The sequence below is a fragment of the Patagioenas fasciata genome, chromosome 5 (genome assembly GCF_037038585.1).
Source record: "Patagioenas fasciata isolate bPatFas1 chromosome 5, bPatFas1.hap1, whole genome shotgun sequence".
In the NCBI taxonomy this organism is placed as follows: Eukaryota; Metazoa; Chordata; class Aves; order Columbiformes; family Columbidae; genus Patagioenas; species Patagioenas fasciata.
In genome coordinates, this window is record NC_092524.1 from 41,781,445 (window position 1) to 41,802,740 (window position 21,296).

A 21,296-nucleotide genomic window follows, 5' to 3' on the forward strand; every position below is an offset into this window, starting at 1 on the left:
AGATACTTGTACACAAGGTTTATGCAACTGTTTTGTTGAAGCACAATAGGAGCAGGGGTCAGTTTTGCACTGGGGAAAATTTCAAAGATGATGCCTCCAAGTTCTATGCATAATGCTATGAGAAGAGATCTGGCATAAACTTGACTTGTATGTGTGAAGCAGAATCTTTTGGCAAGCCCTCCCTCAGCAGTGGTCCAAGCAAAGATTGTTACCAAAGAGAACTGGCACAGAACAAAACTTACTACACAGATTCAACTAAAATGATAGTTTTTCTTTTGTGGCACCAAGTACTTAAATATCTTTGAAGACACATTAGCATCTTGCTGATAAGCCACTTTTTACTAATAAATACCTCACCATATGCTGAAACCAGGACAGGCACTCCATCTCAGGCTCAATCAGCTGCATCATCTGACCCGATTTTTATCCCACTGTAATGAAGAACTATAACCTCAGGTCACATGGGCCCGCTGAAGAGCACCAAGAACTGCCACATGCAGCATTCTTATTGCCAGACCGGTGCTTCAGAAGTTGCACAGTGTAATTTTGAAAAGATTTGAGCACAGAGATGACTTTGTGACATAAATTATTGCCATGTAGTTCTCTTAAAGTATGGCACATCATTCAGAACATGTACAGCTATTTAATAATGTAATGAAATATTCAGAGGAGACAGTTTTATATGTTGCAAACATTTTAATGATTACTTTTGAGCTTACACATTGGGTGTTTTTTAAACTTCAAACTGCAACAAGTTAAATAAATGTTTATAATATACAAAGAAAATACAACCAAAAGTAAAACTTGCTTTAAGTGTGCCTTGCACTAGGAACCAGTGTTTTTTAATAGTTTTATTGTTGAGCTGCACACACACACTTAAGGGTTTGATCTTTATAGCAGGGCATTTGAGAAATCAAAATATATTCCCACTTGAAAGAAAAAAAAGGTTGTGCATGATTATATGCAAAAACCCACTAAAATACTCCAATAGTGCAGGCACCATTAAAAAAGAAAAAGCTGGAGATGCCCATTAACGCTAAGTTTTAAGGAAGCAAGTTTCTGACCAGTTAGCTTAAAGCCAGCAAAACAGGGATCAGTGATGGCAACTGTAGTGTACAAGGTATTAAATGACAAACTTTACACAAATACACTGTTAGAAGTCTGTATCAGTGAACACTGAAAATCTGATGATCTGTTCTTTGGAACAGTCAAACAGAACCACCTTAATTTCCAGTTGTGCAAGCCCTTGAAGCATCACACAGTGTTCTGTGCCAATTTCTTGCTGGCTGTGTAGTTACAAGGATTTATTTTGTTATTAGCAGCTAACAAACTTATTCCACATGTTCCTAAAGCCTCACAGGTGAAAAAAAAGGCAAGTCTCATCAGAGCACAGCGTGGAGATCATATTTTTTGCACACAAACACAAGAGGCTTCGCTAGTATCAAAAAAACCACTTCCTCGTGTCCCAGACTGCAGTCGGCGGCTCAGTTGAGATGGAAGCCTTTCTCCATTGTAGCAGCCAGCAGACGCTCTCTCATTATCTCCTCAGAAGAATACTCGGGCAGCTTCAGGTAATGCACACATGTATTCACAGATGGGTAACTGGCATCTGTAGCATCAACCTGAGGAAAAGAGCATTTTTTACTGCAGTGGTTCACAGCACTCAATATGGAAGTTAAAAGTTGTAAGGTCCTCTAATTCAGGGCATTTACTGCATACCTAACATCAAGTGTCAAGAAACAGTAGTGTCAGAAAAGCTACAGGCCAACTTAGAAATACATTTACATGTATATTAATTCTTTTGTATTCAAATATGAAGTCAGAGAACATACCTGAAACAGGTTAGTACTGAACGTTTAGCATAGCGCCATAAATTAAAAATAAAAGCAAAAACCAAACCAAACCAACAAACAAACAAAACCAAACCCACAAACCAAAAACAAACAGCCCCTTGAACAACAAAGAAATGAGTGTTATTTCTTAATGTAGCAACAATTACATCCAAAAGCCAATCTAGTTGGTTTGAAGGGCAACCTGAAGCAGCCGTACCTTGCGTACAACAGTGAGGCGGGGATGTAGGTTTGCCAGTCCCCCTGGTGGGAGTGTTGAACAACCAGTGGTGAACTGGAGAAAAGCCTTCCTTTCATCCGAAGACATACCACACAAGACTCTCACAAATCGAAGAAATCCAGGGCTTAAGATAAAGGTAAATAATTAGTTACGATAACATTAAAAGAGAGTGTTTTGTTTTTTTTTTTTTAATTTCTCTGGAGACAGTACAATTGCAATCTTGAGTCACATCTAAGCAGCCACTGTAAGATTCTAATGCCTGTTCAGTATTGAATTGAGAACATCATAAACCCCTTAGAAATAATTCCTTAACCTGACTGGTGAGTATCACACAGAAAAATGTAGGTAAATAAGAACTTTTCTCCGTGCTTATCTTGGAGCGTTATTTGGGTATTTTGCATACAAAAGGGTAGAGAAGTAGATAAAGCTGAAACCTACTGCAATAGAAGAATCCAACTGGCTACAGCCTTAAGATTTTTCTGCACCACTTCCGCAGTATAAAACCACTTCAACTTTTATATAATTTCTATCCTGTTAAAGAACCTCATGTAAAAAAAAGTAGGAAAAATGTAACAGACCACGTGGCTCTTCAAGGAGACCCCCAGAGCAGACACAGCTGCTTTCACCCCAGCAGCCCAGGGGGAGGAGAGGGCCTGAAGAAAGCTCAGCCTCTGGAACACGCCCTCAGCTATCGGGCACTGTCACCTCAGCTGCATCTCTGCATGCAGGGCAGGGGCGATAGAAGAATCCCTCCACACAGCATTCTAGACTGATCAGGATCCTTCAGCATGCTTATAGTAATACAGTTCCAGAATTAATTTGTATGTTATTGCTACCAAACATGACAAGCAGCAAAAATCCCAAACCCAAACTCCAAACCACTGAACAACCATACCCAGCTGAAGAGAAACCTGTTATTCATGTAGTTTTAGACGACCACTTGTTCTTCAGTGACCACCAATCCCATCCAACTTAGCATCTTTGTCTAATGAGTGTTCTGGACATTTTATCACCTAACGTATCTCTCAGCTACTATTTTAAAAATTGCTCCGAATATAAGTACCTATCTCGTGTATATCCCAGTTTCGGTTCAGTATAATTGATGATATCCTCAGCTGCCCAAGAAGGCGACTGATTTCCGCAAAGAATCATCTGAACTTCTTCATGGCTGAAGGAACTCAGCTTCTCCATTGGGAAGACTCTATTGAAGCCATCTTTAATTCACACAAGATACAGTTAACGTAAGTCAAAAGAACATTTATAAAATAACATCGGCATTTCAATTATATTTTAATAAAATCAGAATCAATCAAAAGTTTCTTAATTAAGGTAAATGGAACCTCTTCAAGATTAAAAATGGCATAACTACTGCAAAAGTGTGATGAAATTAATCTTACCTACTGCAATCTTAACTTTAAAAGTTTTTGAAAGCCATTTTATGCTACCACTTGAAACCAGCACACCCTGAGCACCAATTAGTCTACCTAACTGTACATATATTCTGCCATATGTAAAATTACCTCTGAATGCCTCCATCTGTTTCTGTATACCAGTATGCATGCAGAAGTCAAACATGAGATCTACATATTCCTCTGCATTATCCATTGTTACAGTCTGCAAAGACAATAGATGAACACTGTAAGAATTCACTTTGCATTGGTTACTGCTGAGACAGTAAAAATCCAACTGCTGTTTAAATTGTAAAGGTAGGTTGTGTTTCCTTACCTCATCCTCACCACCTGGCTTGAGATCCACAGCTGTAAACCCATAGACTTTGGATGAAGGGCAAAACTGAAAATTTAGACTTCAAAATACAAAGATAGTTATTAATTGGAAACAACCCTGCTACTCCTCTTGCAAATATGCCAGATTTTTAAATGCACCCCCCATGCCCAAAAGCATCTCACCACATTTCAAATCACTGTTTGTGGATCATTGTGTATATACGTGAGCAGTGGTACCACAGTACAGAACTATGATCAATAATGGACTACACAGGTAACACATTTCAAATCTATGGTATGCACATGCACGCACTCGCTATTTTTTTTTATTTGATAACCCTTGAAAATTTCCTAGAGTTTGATATCTTTAAATTATCAGCTTCAAAACTATTCAAATTCTTAAATTTAGTCCAAACTCAAACAGTCCTTTACATTAAGCACTAACAGTTATAGAGCCACTTAACATATCAGCCATTTAGGCCCTCAGTGGTGACACTTGCTTTATCTACCAAGCCATGCTAAATCCACAAGGCCAGAAGCAACTGCTGAAGCCTGACTACACAGTCCTTGTAGCACAACATAATTTTAACAAATAATATTAATGGTAGAAAAACAACTGTTGTTTCAAAAGAAATTATTCAAAACTACGCAAGATGATGACCTGATGCAAGTTTACACAGGTATGAGCACTTTTATGTCTTTAACGTTTATTTACTAGCTTTTAGCAAATATTCTGTTTAACATGGATGCAAACTCTACACTGCATGTCTGTTAAGACAATTTGAAATTTCACTGTTCTCTTTAGAACTCTCCAAAAAACTTGATAAATTTCAATAGTTGTCACAGCAAAGAAATTACTGATTCGCACTTTTCTAAAGGTCTTTACACATATTCTAGAGAGTCATATGGCATTGCAGTGCAGCCACATTTAAGTTTAAACATTAGGAAACTGAGCAAGTGCAAAGAGAAAAATCCTCAAACTAAGGAACAAGAACAGAGCTACAGATGGCAAACTGGGAGTTGCTGCATCTCCTATGGTTTCCCCTTGCAATGATACCATTTAAAATGAAGAACCTTCATTTTTAATTATATGAGTTGACATTTGTCTCTAACATAAGACTGTGTGCATATTTATAAATAAATACGAAAACTCTTACCCCAAATCCTCTATGCTAAGTGGAGGCCCTGAGCCTGATGGATTCTTCAGCATTAATTCCTGTAGTTTCGTGTTCTTTTCATCTTCTGACAGACTTCTGTTGCTTAAAATTTGACGTCTTTTAATTGCGAGGTCCTTAATTTCTTTTAGAAACCTAGCTCTATGTGGATTTACTAATTCAAAGTCTTCCCACGTTAAAATTCCATTAAACCAGGCAGGAGGCTTAGGTTTTGGTGGATCAAGAATAAATTCTGATTTGGAGTCCTCTTCCAGACTTCCTACTGACAAGGAATCATGCCCTTCTTCTGTAGAAGCCTCCGACTGACTTTCAGTGCAGTGCAAGTCTCTGTCACCCTGTGATTCATATATCAACTTACTCATGTTACTTTTAATGTCCCCCATGCACATGAGTTTAAAAAAAGGCTTAGAAATGGGTAAATCCACAAGTCTATTGTCCTGAATGCATTTAGCCAAGAAAATTCCAAGGAAGTGGAAAAGTTTGGTTATTCTTTCAAGTTCATCACTGTCTTGTGGGAATGGTGCTGTGAAGAGTCCACATGATCTCTGTACATAGTAGCCAGGGGGTTTCAATCCACCACCAATATCAACCTGAATTAAGAGAAACACAAAAAAGTTGACATTGTTAAAGGTGAATTTAATTCAATATCTGTGCTGGTTTACTTATAATACTTCTCTGTTAAACCCCTCCTGGATATCCAGCTCATTTTTCTTTTATACACATACTCAGTTTAAAACGCAAATTGACATCTACCTGACGAGACTCATCATCGGGAAAGTCGTCATCACAAAGCCAAGCTCCCAGATCTGTCCTCTGAAATTCTGCTGCCACCAATGCATAAAATTCCAAGGTGGGACCCAGGCCTGTTCCTTCCTCCCCTAAAAATTCAACCTAGAAGAACATAAGGAATGTTAATAATAAAATAAAATCCTAGTGAATGTTCAGAGCTGGTTATGGAACAGGATATTGAATATCCTGTACATGAGAAATAGCTATCTAACCTCACTCTGCTAGGCAGATATGCTTTACCTCTAGAACAGATTTTCTGTCTGCATGAATCTGCATGACATTTTCTGCCCATTCCATCAAGGATTCACCTCGCGGAACTTTCACTCTTTCATGTTTGAGGCGTCCAACTCTGAATTCTCCTGGATCATCACGTCGCACTGTGCTTGTGGTCCTTGTCCGTTCAACAGTGGCTTCACGTCTGTTCTGTAGCCAGACAATTGCTCTGGAAAAACAAGACAAAAACCACTTGTTTAAAACTTTGGTGTCTACCAGAATGGAAACTTGAATGCAGCCACTATGGAAAAGTTACCTTGTTAAGTACTAATTGCCTCCTCCTGTTTTTGTTTTTTTTTTTTAAACTTATATACCAAAGTATTTATCAGAAATACTCAAAATGCCCCAATATGGACTGCTTTGTATTTTATGAGGTTAGCAAACTAAATAATTTTTAATTACTATGAAGGACCAGTCATAACTTCTGATGTAACAAATAGCCCCAGTAAAAACATACAATTCTTGATCTGAATTACTACAGTTTTCACATTACAGTGGAATGAACAGGGCGAAGCACTTACTTCAGTACTTTTTAATTGCAGCTGCTCAAAACTGCTTATAGACACTAAGACTTCCACTAGATACCGCACGGCAGTTGTACATCACCCCGCTGATACTGGCCAAGTTTACAGCTAAATTTACTTATTAAAGAAACATGGAACCAAAGCTGAAATACAATCACACACATACAGGTGCATACCAGTGAAGGAAGAGCAGCCACCTCTCACAGTAATACTTACATGAAGTCAAAGTTCTGAATTCCCATGTGTATTATCTGTGCAGCAAAAAGCAACCTACAGAGCTACCATCTGGGGGCAGTTCTGCAAGTATGGTCAAGTGTCCCAACAGGGTGCACTTGCCCATGTGCATGTACACACAGAAGTCATATACAAGTTGTAAGAACTATTTCCAGTATTTTAAGAGCTTAAGAAAGCTCTTTACTTACCAAGTGAATACCATGCACGGTTTCCTGAAGGATATCTTTAAAACACATGTTTTCTAAAACATTACCTTTTTTCAAAACAAAACCACAAATACACACGGTCCAGTTGTCTGGACCATTTTTCTGTAGAAGTTCAATTCTTCCATATTAAGAAAATTTAAACTGATGTCTTGCAAGACAATACCTTTTCTTCTCTTCCTTTTTCTTTCTTTTAAAATGCCTCATTTTACACTTTTCATGAGGCATTTCTACTGTGTATTAAACACAACAGTATTCTCTGCAAATCACTGTCTGTGCTTTTCTCCCTCTTTGTAAAAAACAACCAAAAAAAAAGCCAAGGATTACAAAAAACAATTCTTTGCCAGCTTACTTTTATGTTATGAGAATAAAAAGTTTTACACTGTCTACATATTCTCAAGGGAATCACTGCTGCAATCAAAATATTAAGGATTCATAGGTAACCAAAACACTTCAGAGGGTACCCTTAAATGTTTTAATGTCTGGTTTTGTTACAATTTCATTATGCAGCTAATACTAACTTTTCAAATTACATCTATTTGTTAGATTTTGTCTGTTTTGTTAAGAGTTTATTGAATTTAAAAAAAACCAAACCACAAGCACCAAACAATTGTAGGAACAATAGAAATAAAAGATATGTGCTTCGGTGTATGTTTTCAAAAAACATTTAATTCACATTTATTTGCAGAATTTTTCAACTTTGTTTCTTACTTCTTTATGCAGTGAACTTCAACCCAGTCGAATTACTGCCTGATATGATAACCTACCTAGGGATACACAAGCAAGTCTTCAGCTAAAGTTGAGAAATGAATTTCCTGAATAACATCGAAGAGAAGGTAGGCTACTCATCATAAACCTCTAACACCATGAACAAGAAATGTTTCAAGCGTCCAGAAGTCTTTCTGAAGTTTTCCATCTTCTTCCCCTTGTTTCTACATCTAAAATGCTGTAAACTTGGCATATAAAATCTGTCTTTTTGGGAATACTTCTGTAAATTAGCAATTAAAAAACCTATTATTTTTGTTAAAGAAAAAAGGAAGCAGTCTTTATTTTTTTTTTTTACCTTGATGCTCCAAACGCTGTACATGTGAAGTACAACTGTCTTGTTTCAAATGGAATTAAGAAAGGACACTTGCTTGTTAGCTGCTCACACCAGTCTGGCAAAGCTCCACTAGCTAGTGCCAAGGGTTCCTGTAGTTTAATGCAAGAAAAAGAAAGAAAGAAAAAACAAAAAAGTTTCTAATATTAGACTCAGGTTGTCCCAACAAGTTTGTAGCCAAGTACATAGAGACCCAACACACTCAATTACGGAGTTTTCATCTGTCCTTGAGCAAGCTTCTTCCTTCACAGCAACTGCTACTTTTTTTTTTTCTCCTTTCTTTTCAACTCTATGAATGAGAAGTTCACAGAGCTTCTAGAGCTTAAGAGTGGACACAAGGTGCTTTGGCACAAACACACTAGAAGCTGTAGCAAATCTCTGGGATACTGTGCTACTGTGCACTGTGGGGAGATCTCAGTATACAATTACCTGGAGAGAACTACTTTTGCCCAAAGGTGATTAGATACTACCTCATCAATACTAGAAGACACAAAAGTAACCTGGTGGTAGTAAAGATGATCCCAGAGACAATATTACTATAGTCCCTCCTAAAATACAATTATACTAAAAAACAGACTGCAGAAATTATTACAACAAGGATATTCAGGGTGCCTGAACAGCCTTAAAAAAATATGAACAAACAAAACTTTTTTTTTTTAAGGAACACTTAGGGCAACCTAACAGTAATTTAAAAACAAACAAACAAAACCCCAAAACAAAAAAACCAACACTCAAAAAGCACAAGCACTGAGCAAGTGAAGAATCTTCATCTTCAAATCTTTGTTAAAGAAAATGTAGTTCTACCAAAGAACTACATCTCAAAGTTTTCCTTCAAAAGCATCTAACTGACCTAGTATAATACCAAGATTGTTTTCTAAATGCTATTTTTTGAAAGTTTTATGTAGAATGTATAAACAATAAAATGTTTTTGAACCTTAACACAATTAATTACCTTTGTTACAATGTCATCACGCAGACATACATACACTACGTGTCAACATGGATGTTCTTTTTCATAAGCAAATGATTGTATTGCAACTTTTCTTCTTAGAATGCTTTTATTTAGACTAGCCTGTTCTTACAGAATTTCCTCATCCAAAATATAAGGAAGTATCATATGAAACAATTTGAAAGTCAAAATAGCACAAAAGCTAATAATTTCAAAAAGTTAAAGTAAGGGAAAGTACACTAGAGTCTCAAAAACAATATTACATAGATACATGTGAATAATACATCAATGTAATACCTCAATCTGTTGCAGAATCTTTGTAGTAATTTTTTTGCTTGTGAATTCATCTGGTGGAAAGTTAAACTGCGGATGCTCATCACCTTCTGAAAATATCAAGAGAAAATTTGGCCTTTATTTTGTTTTCATTAAAACATTTCAGAAGCTCTGCTAGGTAACTGACTTACCTTCTTGAGAAGTTCGTGCTGTGTAAGGGTCACTGGCAACTATATACAAAATGCGAAGTAACTGCAGAACGTCTTCTACTCCACAGGAGTTCTGCCCACTGCCAGCTTTGGCCTGAGGTTGTTCCTTTGTCAAACTAAGGATATCAGAATTTTGAAGAGTAGAAATGGCCCCTTGATTTAATCCAGATTTCGATCCATGTTCACAAAAATCCTGTAAAACAAGAATTGTTAAGAATGAAAACTTTGTGTTACTATCTTTACAACTGTGTGCTCCAAGTTAGTGAGGTGAAAAATGAGAATGGTTGCTGTGTTTAACCTCAACGCTTAGATGAATTGTGGATGCTTCAAATAATGATTTAAATGCATTTTAACTTGACTATATTTGACAAAAGACATAGAGGGCAGCAAAAACTAAACTTGATATTGGCATGTGAACATTCAACTTTCCTATCCATGTCATATCGCTCCTTCACAAGATCTTTAAAGCTGCAAAACAAAGCACACAGCCATTCATAATGAAAAAGGTTGGATGCAGACATATACCTTGTATGCAGCTATGAGCTGGGAACAATTTCTGTTTTTCCTAATACTTTTATTAGTGCCGGTTAATTTCCAGTGGCGCAGGAAAGCTGAGTCTGCATTCTTCTGCAGGTAGGTTATCAAGTCATTCTTTGGTAATTCGTCAGTGCCAAGGTACTGCTCCACATGCTCTACTGACCAGCAACCCTACAACAGGAACCACCAAATGTTGGTTTTTCCTGGTTGTAAAGTCTTCAAGATTTCACATGCATTACATATTGTCTTTTTTAAAGGAGCATGCATTTACAGATGTACTCACTCATATCCTTCAAGTAATTGAAAACTGTTAGTTTTTTTAATGTAGCATTTCAAAAACTGCAATTAGATTTGTTTTGCTTTCGTTTAAACATCCATGAAAACATATACAAAAGCAAAGAACTAAGTCTTACCATTTTTCCACTTTCTTTCTCTTTATCAGAATCCTTCATTTCTCTGTACATGATTCTAGACATCAAAACAACAAGTTAATACTTCGTTCTCATAACACAACTTCTAAATTCTGAAGTTATACATTGACTTGTTAGATATTAATTACATTTCTATAACATGATGTAAACCAGCAATAGCAGCTGCTCTCTGCTGCACAGAAAATCTGGGATACCCTCACGCAGCAAAGTTCTTAAACTCACATTTTAATTTTAATTATGCCAATATTTATCTTGCAAAGTATTAATTTATGCTTCCTTAAGTGAGGTTTGAATAATCAAACAACCTTCATCATGCAAACTTCCCAGACCAGCTTCAGGTTCTTCACTAAACATACACCAGCTCTTTGAAATTTCAGGTAGTTTGTTGTGTATGAACTTTAGAGATACTCACACTTACAACTATTTCTCATGCTTTCTAACTAGAAAACCTTTTTGTTCGAGTACACAATTTTTGACATAAGAAAACTTAGAAAATAGGTGTAATATACAAGCACTGATTAAATCTAAAATACAGAGTTTAAAAAAAGTGCAACCACCTCACGGCAGTTTTTGCTTTCATACAGGTTAGTTTCCTAGTATGACTGAAGTTACATTGGTGTAGTAAACGGAAAATAAACACAATCATATAGTTGTATAATTTCTGTCTATTACTATAAAGCAAGTAAGGTCAAATTCGGGTAGAGGGAACAGTTGAGGTTGGAAGTGACCTCTGGAGTCCTAGTCCAAAGCCCCTGACTCAAATGTTATGTTTAAATGGAATTTCCCGTATTTCAGTTTGAGCCATTTTCTTCTTTGTCTTTTCACTTGTCACAACAAAGAGACTTCCTTACTTTCCCCCATCAGGTATTCATATACACTGGTAAGATCCTACAAGCCTTTTGTTCTCCAGGCTAGACAGTCCCAGACCTCTCAGACTCTCTTGGCATGACTTTAAGCCCTCTAATCATCCTTACAGCCCTTTGCTGGACTCCCTCCAGTGTCCACATCTCTTTTGTACTGAGGAGACCTGAACTGGACAGACCACTCCAGATGTGTCTCACCAGTGCTGAGCAGAGGGGGAAGATCCCCTCCCTCAGCCTTCCTAATGAAGCCCAGGATGCTGTGGACTTACTTTGCTCCCAGGGTGCAGAGCTGGCTTGTGTTCAATTTTATGGACCCTCAGGGCCTTCTCTGCCATGCTGCTTTCCAGCCAGTTGGCCCCCAGCCTCTACCAGTAGCTATTTCTCCCCAGCAGCCAGACTTTGCATTTGCCTTTGTGGAACTTCATGAAGTTCCTGTCTCTCTGTTCTTCCAGCCTGATGAGATCTCTCGGAATGGCAGCACAACTATCTGGTGCAACAATGACTCCTCTCAGTTCTGTCTGCAAGCTTGTTGAGGGTCAGCTCTGTCCCATCATACAGTTCATTAATGTAGATGTTAAACAGTACTGGACCCAGTATCAACCCGAGGTACACCACTAATGACTGTCCTCCAGCTGGACTTCATACCAATGATCACAATCATCTGAGCCCAGCAGTTCAGGCAGTTTTCAGACACTATCTAGTCCATACTTTATTAGCTTGCAATGAGGGAGAAAGGGTTGAAAGCCTTGATAAAGTCGAAGAAAACAGCATCTACTGCTTTCTCCTCACCACTGAGCTAGGTTATCAGATTGCTTAAGAATTATTTCCTTTTCATAAATCCATGCAACCTACTCCCAATCACCTTCCTGTCCTTTACTGTTTGAAAATGGTTTCCAGGAAAATTTCCACCGCTTTTACAGAGATGAAAGAGAGAGTGACCTCCCTATTGTTCCCTAGATCTTTCTTGCCATTCTTGGGGGTAGGAATGACACTTGCTTTCTTACAGTCCTCAGAAATGTCTCCCAACCACCATGACCTATCAAAGATAACTAAGGAGTGGTCAGCTCTTGTGGGTGCTTCCCCTTGGGTCTCATGGACTTGTATGTCCAGTTTCTTTAAGTGTTCCCTAACCTTTGCTCTTCACATTCCTCAACAGATCCTAATCCCATATCTTCACGCTGGGACAATGTTACCCTTGGGTCACTTGACCCTTCTTCCATCTCTTATATGCTTCCTTTTTTATGTTTTGAGTTCTGTTGAGAGTTTCTTTTTCATCCATGCAGGTCTCCTACTGCCTCTGCCTGACTTCCCACATATTACAATGGATTTTCTTGAGCCTGGAAGAAGTAATCCTTGAAAATAAATCAATCATCTCTCCTGACCTCTCTATAGGACTACATCCCCATGGGATTCTTCCAAGAAGATCCCTAAGCAGACAAAATACTGTTCTCCCTGTCAACTGCTTGACTTTTGGAATACTGTTAAAAAGTTACAGTTGAGCATTAGAGGTTAGGACTTTTTTTGGTTTGTATTCAAAGCACTACCTTTAAAACAAGTAAGAACATCCTGCCATAAACACAAGAAAAACTAATTCTAGCATTGCTTCCTATGGAGCAAGAAAAAAAACTTAACAGTGTTTCACACCTGCTCCCTAATCGGTCACAGTGTTCTCTACACAGAATAACAAACTTGTGAGCTTACGTGTATGTTGGCTCCCAAATACGTCTAAGTTTGTCAGATTTCACATTGCCATTACAGGAAAGCTGTAACAATTTCTGTACATAGTAAAAGATGGTAGATCGAAAGTTTGTTAGGGGCAGCTCTACTTCTCGAGTTGTTCCAAGACCTGAAACCTTCAAGGTGAGCGCTAAACGTGGCGAAGGCATGCACTCAACCTCTTCCCAGAGTTCTGCATGAGGTGTACCTGCACGTGAAAAAATATTTGAGAAGCTGTTAATACAAAATCAATAACGCATGACAAGTTGGCTTAAACATAATAAAGTGGCTCGATAAGGAAGTGTGAAAATTTTCTGCACACATGCCAAAGAGATGATCCTGAGTTGTAACTATGAACTGTATCTAAGGGCTGTAACTGCAGCACTTCTCTACATGTGAGTAAAGCTAACAAGAATTTTTGAAATATCTACTGATCCTTAAGTCCTAATAACATCCCCTTTAATACTACCACAGCACATGCATTCTTTTCATGCACACTATCTTCTTGTTGTAGGAACTTGTTTCAGTTCATCAAAATCAACAATGGCTTGTTTCCACATAAGATAAACCTACACATTCCCTTCTGTAATGAACACTGACTACAGCCGCCCTGATAAACAAGAATGAACTAAGGAACAAGACTGGGAGTTTTGCTACTGGTCATACAGACTGCTCAGTTCCTGTGAAAGCTTTCCCTTGCCTCCGCTTTGGACTGTTTCAACAAGCCCTCTCCAATCAAAGCTGCTCTGGGTAGCTCAGCACACAGATTATTCCTTGCAGGTTGAAGCAGAGATAGCAAGAAATATGTCACTAATCCCAGTTAATTCCATGAGTATGCTTATTTTACATAGCACTTAATTTACTTTTCCCTCAATAATGCTTGGACCTGCAGAGTTAGATGAAACTCTCATTCAAACAACGAAAGCCACACAGCCACAAAAGCATATTGGACTGGTTAATGGTGACAGGAACTCCAGAGCCCAATGGGCCTTGAACAGTGGGTCTCCATCCTAAAGCCAGATCAAGTATCACAAATGTCTTGTCAGCACACCTGGTGGAGGGATTTCTAGGTCAGTTGTTTGTTGAACATTAGTACGACCAGGTCTTGGGTCAAAAGCAGGAACCAGAGCAGAAAACTGCCGTTTCAATACATAATCATCATCCCATGTTCTTCGGCGGCCACCTTTGGTTTCATACTCCTCCTCTTCCTAAAAAAAAAAAAAAAAAAAAAAGGAGTTGCTTTTAGATTCTGCTACAAAGAATAATTTAATAAAAAAGTTAAAACTTAGGGAATACAGCAGTCATGTAAACTAAAACTGACATAAAAAATATCAAAATAGCACATAACAGCATTAGTTCTGTTTAACTGGTCAAGCAGGAATCAAGAGAATTATCAAAACCACAGACAGAGAAATCAGCATAAATGTGTAACCTTACAGGAGGTGTATTTACAGTTTCTGGAAATAATTAAACTTTCCATAAAGCACCAGAACACAGGGAAATACAGAGTAGTGTAGACCAGCAAACTTGATGTACATATCTTGTGTATTCTACAAACTGCGGAGTATCAAAGATGCAAATAAAATCAATGGTGTCAAAATTAACACATTAACTTCACTGAAACCAAGAGGTATTTTTTTTTTTTGAAAGCATATACATATATTGTTATATAATGTATACACATTTTATCCAGAGATTAAATCAAACACCCAAATACTGAAACTATTATGGTGGGAAGAAATCTAATTTTCAATAACCTTTAGCAAGTATTAGCTGCTTACTACTTTTCTACAACAAGCTTTTAACCTGTTCAACTCCTCATTGAGAAGAATTACACAGTACAGGGTGTTTCAAAAAGATGGACCCAATTTGAAATCATTGTATCTCTGCAATCATGAACCACCCATAAATGAAACTCTCACCACTGGAAAGGGTGGGACACAGAGTTTCAAGTGATGAGCACCAGATGCCTCTCCCAGCGCACAAACAGCCCCCAGCTTCAGTCACTGGCCCGATGGTGACCCCATCAGCTACACTGCTTTGAAACCGTGTTCATCTTTTTGAAACACCCTGTGTATCAGAGGGAACATGACTGGAACACAATCAAGTAAAGCCAAATTATCTCTTTCAGATCCAATTCCCTGCAAAGACTAATTTAGCTATTTCTGCTTCTTCCCACGAACAACAACAGTAACTTCATGTAATAATTTCTGAAAAGTGATCAACAGTCTACAAATAAGTTTCTTGTTTGCATTGTAGATTCATTTAACTAGCACTGTTTTTTCCTTTCCCAACTTTGTATCTTTCTGCAAAAGCGAAATAATAAAATACTTAGTAATGTACTTGACTTTCTCTTAAAAACATAAGCTGAGTAGGTTAAAATGGTAAATATTTTGGTTCAAATGACTGAAAGTTGTGCATATTAATTACAGGAGGAATCTTCTATCATTCCATAAAGCAATATTCACGTTTATGTAATAAACATTAAATTATCATCTTATATTTTTCCTCTTGGACCTTGCAATATCCATTCTGGTCACTTCAATGGTGGTAGAAGATCAGGCATTCATCATACCACTAAAGAAAAACCAAATGAAAAGCCAGAACTCACAGTAACGTAGGCAAGACCTATATGGACTAACCTGCTGGGTGTTGCCTTGCCTTTTCCTTTTTTTAAAATAGATATATATAGATATATATATATAATCTCGGGTTGTATTAATTCTGACCTGTAAGGTCTCAGCGTGTGCTGGCATTCAAAACCACTTTTCTCTGGAATAAATGTTGAAAGTGGTACCATCAAATTTGTACAGAAAGGCTACTATCACCAATCTAGTGCTCATTTGAATGCATGAGAAAAACAGTTTTCTTAATACTCAAAATATATGCAAGAACGGGGAAAAGGGACAATGAACTGCCTTCATAAAGTAGCATTCAGTTTGCAGCCCCTGAAAAGCACAACACAATTTTAACTTTGGCATTTTATTTAGAGTCTCAATGGATAGGCACCCCAAACTAGCAGTCCTCAATCTAAACACATCTGTTTTAATTAACAGAAAGATTATAGCTAGGACCTGATATTGGAAAAAAAAACCAAAAACAACCAAAAAAACACTGTGGATTTTTAATGCATCTGTTAGTCAATAAAGATATAATCTATGCTAACTATACTGTACCATAACTTCCTCATATTCTTGATCTTCTTGGTTATCATCTTCATTTTCATCATCTTCTTCATCAGGTTCAGGTAGATCCTCATCATCATCTAACTCTGCCAACAGAGTACTAGCTCGGCAGCTATCAAGAAAATCTATAACACATATATATATATATATTTACATATGGAACAGAAGGCAAGAATAACTTTTAAAGCAAAATTTGGAAAAATAAGGAACAATAGCATTGGGAACACTGAAAAAACAAATCTCACAAACAAGCAAAAGAGATAACTAAAATATTGCTTATGGCATAAGAAGATTAAAAGCTATGATAAAAGCACACACCTGACAAAAAGTTCAGGAGTCCAGTCAATAGTATAAGTAAAAAAAGCACTCAACATATGTATAACTAAGAGTTATCAGCAAGACAGATCAGTTTCTCATTTGCTTATATCAAACATTTTAAAATTACACTTAGGTTAAATTTCAAAAGATCACAAAAAATGCTACACAAATGTATACTGACTCTACCTTTAATTAACTTTAAAAATAGGTTAGTGATGTAATTTCCACTAAGAATGTGTGACTTAGACCTCAAATTACAATGTAAAGGAAATATAAAATAAACATTTTTAAGGTAACATTTTTAAAGATTCAATTGATAATTAATTTCTGTAACAAGAAGCTCAAGACAAATATAAAGTTCAATTTCACCCACTTTGGACTAAGACTTAAAAGACAACCCCCAAAACCAGAAGTTCACAGCAATCCAGGGTGGGCTGGGATGAATCTTTACATTTTTCTTTATGCATATAAATTATCTATACCAACCAAACACCCTTTGAATTGTTGCCAATGCACCAACAGAGACTTTAAGGTAACTCTACTTGCCCAGTTGTTTATAATATATTTTTAAGACTTGTCAACCAATCAAAATACCAAATGAGACTTAAAAATTAAAAGAATAAGGGAGATGGCATATGTAGGTATTTTAATCAACCACCCCCAAGCAGCTCAATTCCAATATCCATTGAAATTACCAGGTATTTTTTAAGCAATTTCAATAGGCTATAGGAGAGGCGACAAAATAGAATGCAACCTTAATCCAGTCCAATTTTAAACAAATCAAGAATCTTCTATTTGTAGAACATCTCACAATCCAAAAAACTTTACATTAGGAAGTATTTTCCCATACCTAGCCCAGACTTTTCTTGACTTCATTTCATTAACTTAATTTCCCCATATTATCAACCTAGTTAACTAAATCATCTTTCGCAGTATTCATATCCTGCAAATAAATTCTGTTCTAAAGTCTGTTTCTCACAGAGTGCCCACATAAGTCCGCATTTTGTTCCTTGAATCATATCTTTCCATCTTCTAAGTAATTTTCATTTCTGTGCTCTTTCCAATTTGTTTTGCAATTACTATTATGGCACTGAGAGACCTGAAACCTCACCTACTATTTTAAGTGTATTATGTGCCTGATGGCAGAGACTTTTCAATCACTGAGCAACACAGGGTACCTCACACTGAGCCTGTAGCATGAACTATACAACACCATGAGAAATAACATTTTTATTTTAATTACAGGTTCATATGCTAACTACATTAGATACTAAACTCATTTGATTAAGGAAAAGATTAAGTGCCTAAACAAACTATACCATAAATAATAATATGGGATAGAAAATACTGAAAATAAACATTTGAAAACATAGGGAAATACTGCTACATTAACGTTATTTTACTTACTGCCTTACAGAACTAGTAATATACAAACAGCTCTATTTTCAAATACTTTTCAGTAAATAAACTACTACATGAGCAAATCATAACAACGGGAGAAAAGGGAAAAAAAATCATTAATGGGAGGTCTGCTTATGTTCATTTAAAAATGAAACTTACCATATAAAGAATATTCTGCCTCCTGACCTGTATCGCTCTCACTAGATGTTGATGTTAGGCTAGTAGTTAGAGTATTACTAAGCGACTGACCAACAGATAAAACTGTAGTTGCTGTAGCTACATTGCTGCTGCTAGTAACACTGGATGTAGACATGGTCACTGTTGATGTGGTACCAGTTGTAGTCAGATTAGGGAAACTTTGGGCACCCATAAGAGGAGAAGCTATAGATAAAGATATGGTAAGATAAAATAAATAATTTGATGACTTGAAGAGCACAATTTACATGCATGAGTCCTGTGTTGAAAAATATATTTGGGGTTGAAAAATTATCAGATGGTTTATTTTACAATAAAGAATAACAGACTAAAGGGGAAAGGTTTCCCAATGCAAAAGTGCACCCTACAATGCAAATGCCCACTTCTGAGCATATTCCCTCACATACATTTAAAACAAATAATTTTATTAAATAAATCCCCAAATCCCATTGTACATCTGAAATAATTTCAACATATGAAAAGTATTTCTGAAATGTGTTATTCCAATATCATGTCTGTCTTTAAGCCTAAAATTTAATTTAACCTCTAAAGTGCAACATAATAAAAGTTATACAGGGAAAACAGTTTAACTATATATAAATTAAGTGAGAACAGAACATAACAAGTGTGAAACTTGGGATTTTTTAGGCATTTTTCTAAAGTTCTTAAAGCAGCTCTGACTTATCCTTCACATATTAGCACATATGTTGATGATGGGCAACAAGCCTGAGTTGGCAGTATTGCAAAACATGTGACTTCATACCTTTCTTATGTTGACTTATATTAATAATTCTCAGAATAAGCAACAATTAAAAATTTACCTTTACTGCACATTCAACTAAAACACAGTAAATACATTTTAGTTAACTGAAACAGGACTAAATCCACTGTAAGCTCAATAGAAATAATTTCAGGTACACAATTGAGTATAAGTTATAGTAACTACACATTTGCATATCAATCTTCAGAAGATTTTCTCACATGCTTATCTTCAAACACAGGAGGTTAATCACATTTGCATGTGTAAATTTGAGGGGTCATCTTTGAAAAACATAAGGTTTAAATTTAAGTAATCTACCTTTTCTAAAATATATTGAATGCAAGTTTTACAGTTTTAAAGTAAACATTTCTGTTATTACAGCTTCTGTAAACTGAGGCACTATCTTAGAAGAAAATTAGTTTCAGTTTTGAATTTCAGACTATTATTATTGAGGCTTGCAATGGTTACTACCCCTGAAGAAGAATACAACTCAACTGGGATTCTTCTCCTAAGTGCATTTGGTAGCTTTTTGAGAAAAATTAATTTTACTGTTTCTATTTTTGTTGTTTGCTAGATTGTTTGTTTGTTTTTCCCTTAGGAACTTAACTAACAGTTTGTAAACAGAAACACAAACAAACAAACAGCAAAGTTGACCCAAGCAGGCATAGTGCTTGAGATTACTTCTATGTGTGGGGAAGGAGAGCGTGAAGTTTAAACTTAAAGCTGTCAATAAGCCAGTGCTCTAGGAAAGCATGGACATTTTCCATTTCAAAGGGTTCTTCTTTTGTTGTTTGAGAACTTGAAAATAAATTGTTCAATACTAACATCTTCCACCCCCTTCTAATTAATTACAATCAACTCTTTGTTATTACAATAAACAGAAAAAGTCATTAAGTGCCAGCATTTCATTTGCTCTGAACTTAAAACCAAATTGAATTTGGCCTCCCCAGACATCACTTCACTCCTGGCAAGTACTGATGTTTTTAAATGCAACCACCACAGCAAGCCCAAGAAGACTTACATCACTAATCATGATTTCAGACTTGATAATTTCAGACTACTTTTTTTTTTTTGGTTGGTTGGTTGGTTCGTTCTTTTTTGCTTGTTTTTAAACTTGGACAGAGCAAACAAAAAATAAATTTTTAAAAAATCTAAGCTTTTTACAATGCTGTAATATAACTTCGGTGAGCCTGCTCAAATATAGTCTCTGATCTCTTTTTGGCTCACAAGCTCCCATTTACAGTTTCTATTTGTATAAAATAAAATCACTCCTAAATGAGGGATAATTCTAAAGTAGAAATCAAATTTTTAGTTTGCCATTTTCTTATTTCCAACTTTAGCACTCTATGATATCCAACAGTCATGAAAACTGTTGAACGTGCTGTTGAAGTATCTTTACTGCGTTTTTCAAAGGTGCTCGCTCTCTCTCCACCAGCACAAAACTACTTCAGAACCAGAGGCACTGACTATATGCCTAAAACGAGATCAATTACCAGAAATCTTCCTTTGAGTATCTTTCTTACATTTTTAATGCAGGCTGAAAACAGTCCCCTACTATCCACCAGTATCACAAGATAAATGTTAAGAACACATTAAAAAAACAAACTCCCCAAGAAAATAAGAAATTACGAAAGCAATCATCATATTCTTAAGTAAGGAAGCAGACAAGTTCTAGGAAAGCATGAAAGCTGAACAAGAAACTAAGTGTTTCTTTCTGGCTTGGGTAATTTTACTTTTTCTTACTTGCCTACCTCATGAAATGCAGCTCTCTGGCTAAAATGTTACCACCATCACAGAACAAAATGCCTAACAAGGCTGGCTGAGTAACAACTCTAATGGGAGCATGCTGAAAATTCAGAAGAGAGCTCACAACAAGCAGGTTTACAATTTACCTGCTAATACCTTGGTCCTACACACAATCTGAGGACATGTAAATGTAAAAGCATGCACATCCCAATTAAATCATAGTTAACTATAAACTTCCTGACGCTTAATACGTCTGAGCAGTTTGCCAAATGTAAGCCTTAATGAAAACATACACAGTATTAGAGTACATTAAGTTATTCAGCCTGATAGAATCCAGGAATCTACTGAAATTGCATCATGCTGCAGTTTACTTCTTTCTTTCTACTGTGTTCTCAGTTCTTAAGCTCCGAGACTTCACAATATGCACAAACTGCCTTTCCCAAGGAAAATGGAAAAGTAACAGAAATGAGCAGATACAAGGTGAGTATGCAAAATCTATACAGATCAGAAAGTAAGAGTATCCCAACACTAGCTACTTTGCTAGTTTTCCAGCTTTGTAATCTAAACCATCTCACTCTTCCTAAACATGTAATAGAAAATAATTTGATGTCTATTTGATGGG

The 21,296-nt window shown here is 36.5% G+C and overlaps 1 protein-coding gene across 5 annotated transcripts in view; it reads right to left on the minus strand.

Annotated features, from left to right (window-relative positions):
- Nucleotides 1–676: 676 nt before the first annotated feature.
- HECTD1 (HECT domain E3 ubiquitin protein ligase 1) overlaps nucleotides 677–21,296 on the minus strand; it is a 65,203-nt gene continuing 44,583 nt past the window's right edge. For 4 of the 5 annotated variants that reach the window (XM_065838089.2, XM_065838087.2, XM_065838088.2 and 1 more), the window contains exons 26-42: nucleotides 18,133–18,354; nucleotides 16,246–16,379; nucleotides 14,121–14,277; nucleotides 13,055–13,277; nucleotides 10,473–10,527; nucleotides 10,048–10,230; nucleotides 9,505–9,715; nucleotides 9,338–9,423; nucleotides 8,056–8,183; nucleotides 5,999–6,200; nucleotides 5,723–5,860; nucleotides 4,952–5,559; nucleotides 3,796–3,874; nucleotides 3,591–3,684; nucleotides 3,134–3,284; nucleotides 2,050–2,194; nucleotides 677–1,622 (exon numbers count right to left, since the gene is read on the minus strand). In XM_065838089.2, coding sequence (XP_065694161.1) covers nucleotides 1,485–1,622; nucleotides 2,050–2,194; nucleotides 3,134–3,284; nucleotides 3,591–3,684; nucleotides 3,796–3,874; nucleotides 4,952–5,559; nucleotides 5,723–5,860; nucleotides 5,999–6,200; nucleotides 8,056–8,183; nucleotides 9,338–9,423; nucleotides 9,505–9,715; nucleotides 10,048–10,230; nucleotides 10,473–10,527; nucleotides 13,055–13,277; nucleotides 14,121–14,277; nucleotides 16,246–16,379; nucleotides 18,133–18,354 — 2,954 coding nt within the window. In that variant the 3' untranslated portion in view covers nucleotides 677–1,484. The remainder of the gene's footprint in view (nucleotides 1,623–2,049; nucleotides 2,195–3,133; nucleotides 3,285–3,590; nucleotides 3,685–3,795; nucleotides 3,875–4,951; nucleotides 5,560–5,722; nucleotides 5,861–5,998; nucleotides 6,201–8,055; nucleotides 8,184–9,337; nucleotides 9,424–9,504; nucleotides 9,716–10,047; nucleotides 10,231–10,472; nucleotides 10,528–13,054; nucleotides 13,278–14,120; nucleotides 14,278–16,245; nucleotides 16,380–18,132; nucleotides 18,355–21,296) is intronic. The other variant, XM_065838090.2, reaches the window with a different exon arrangement.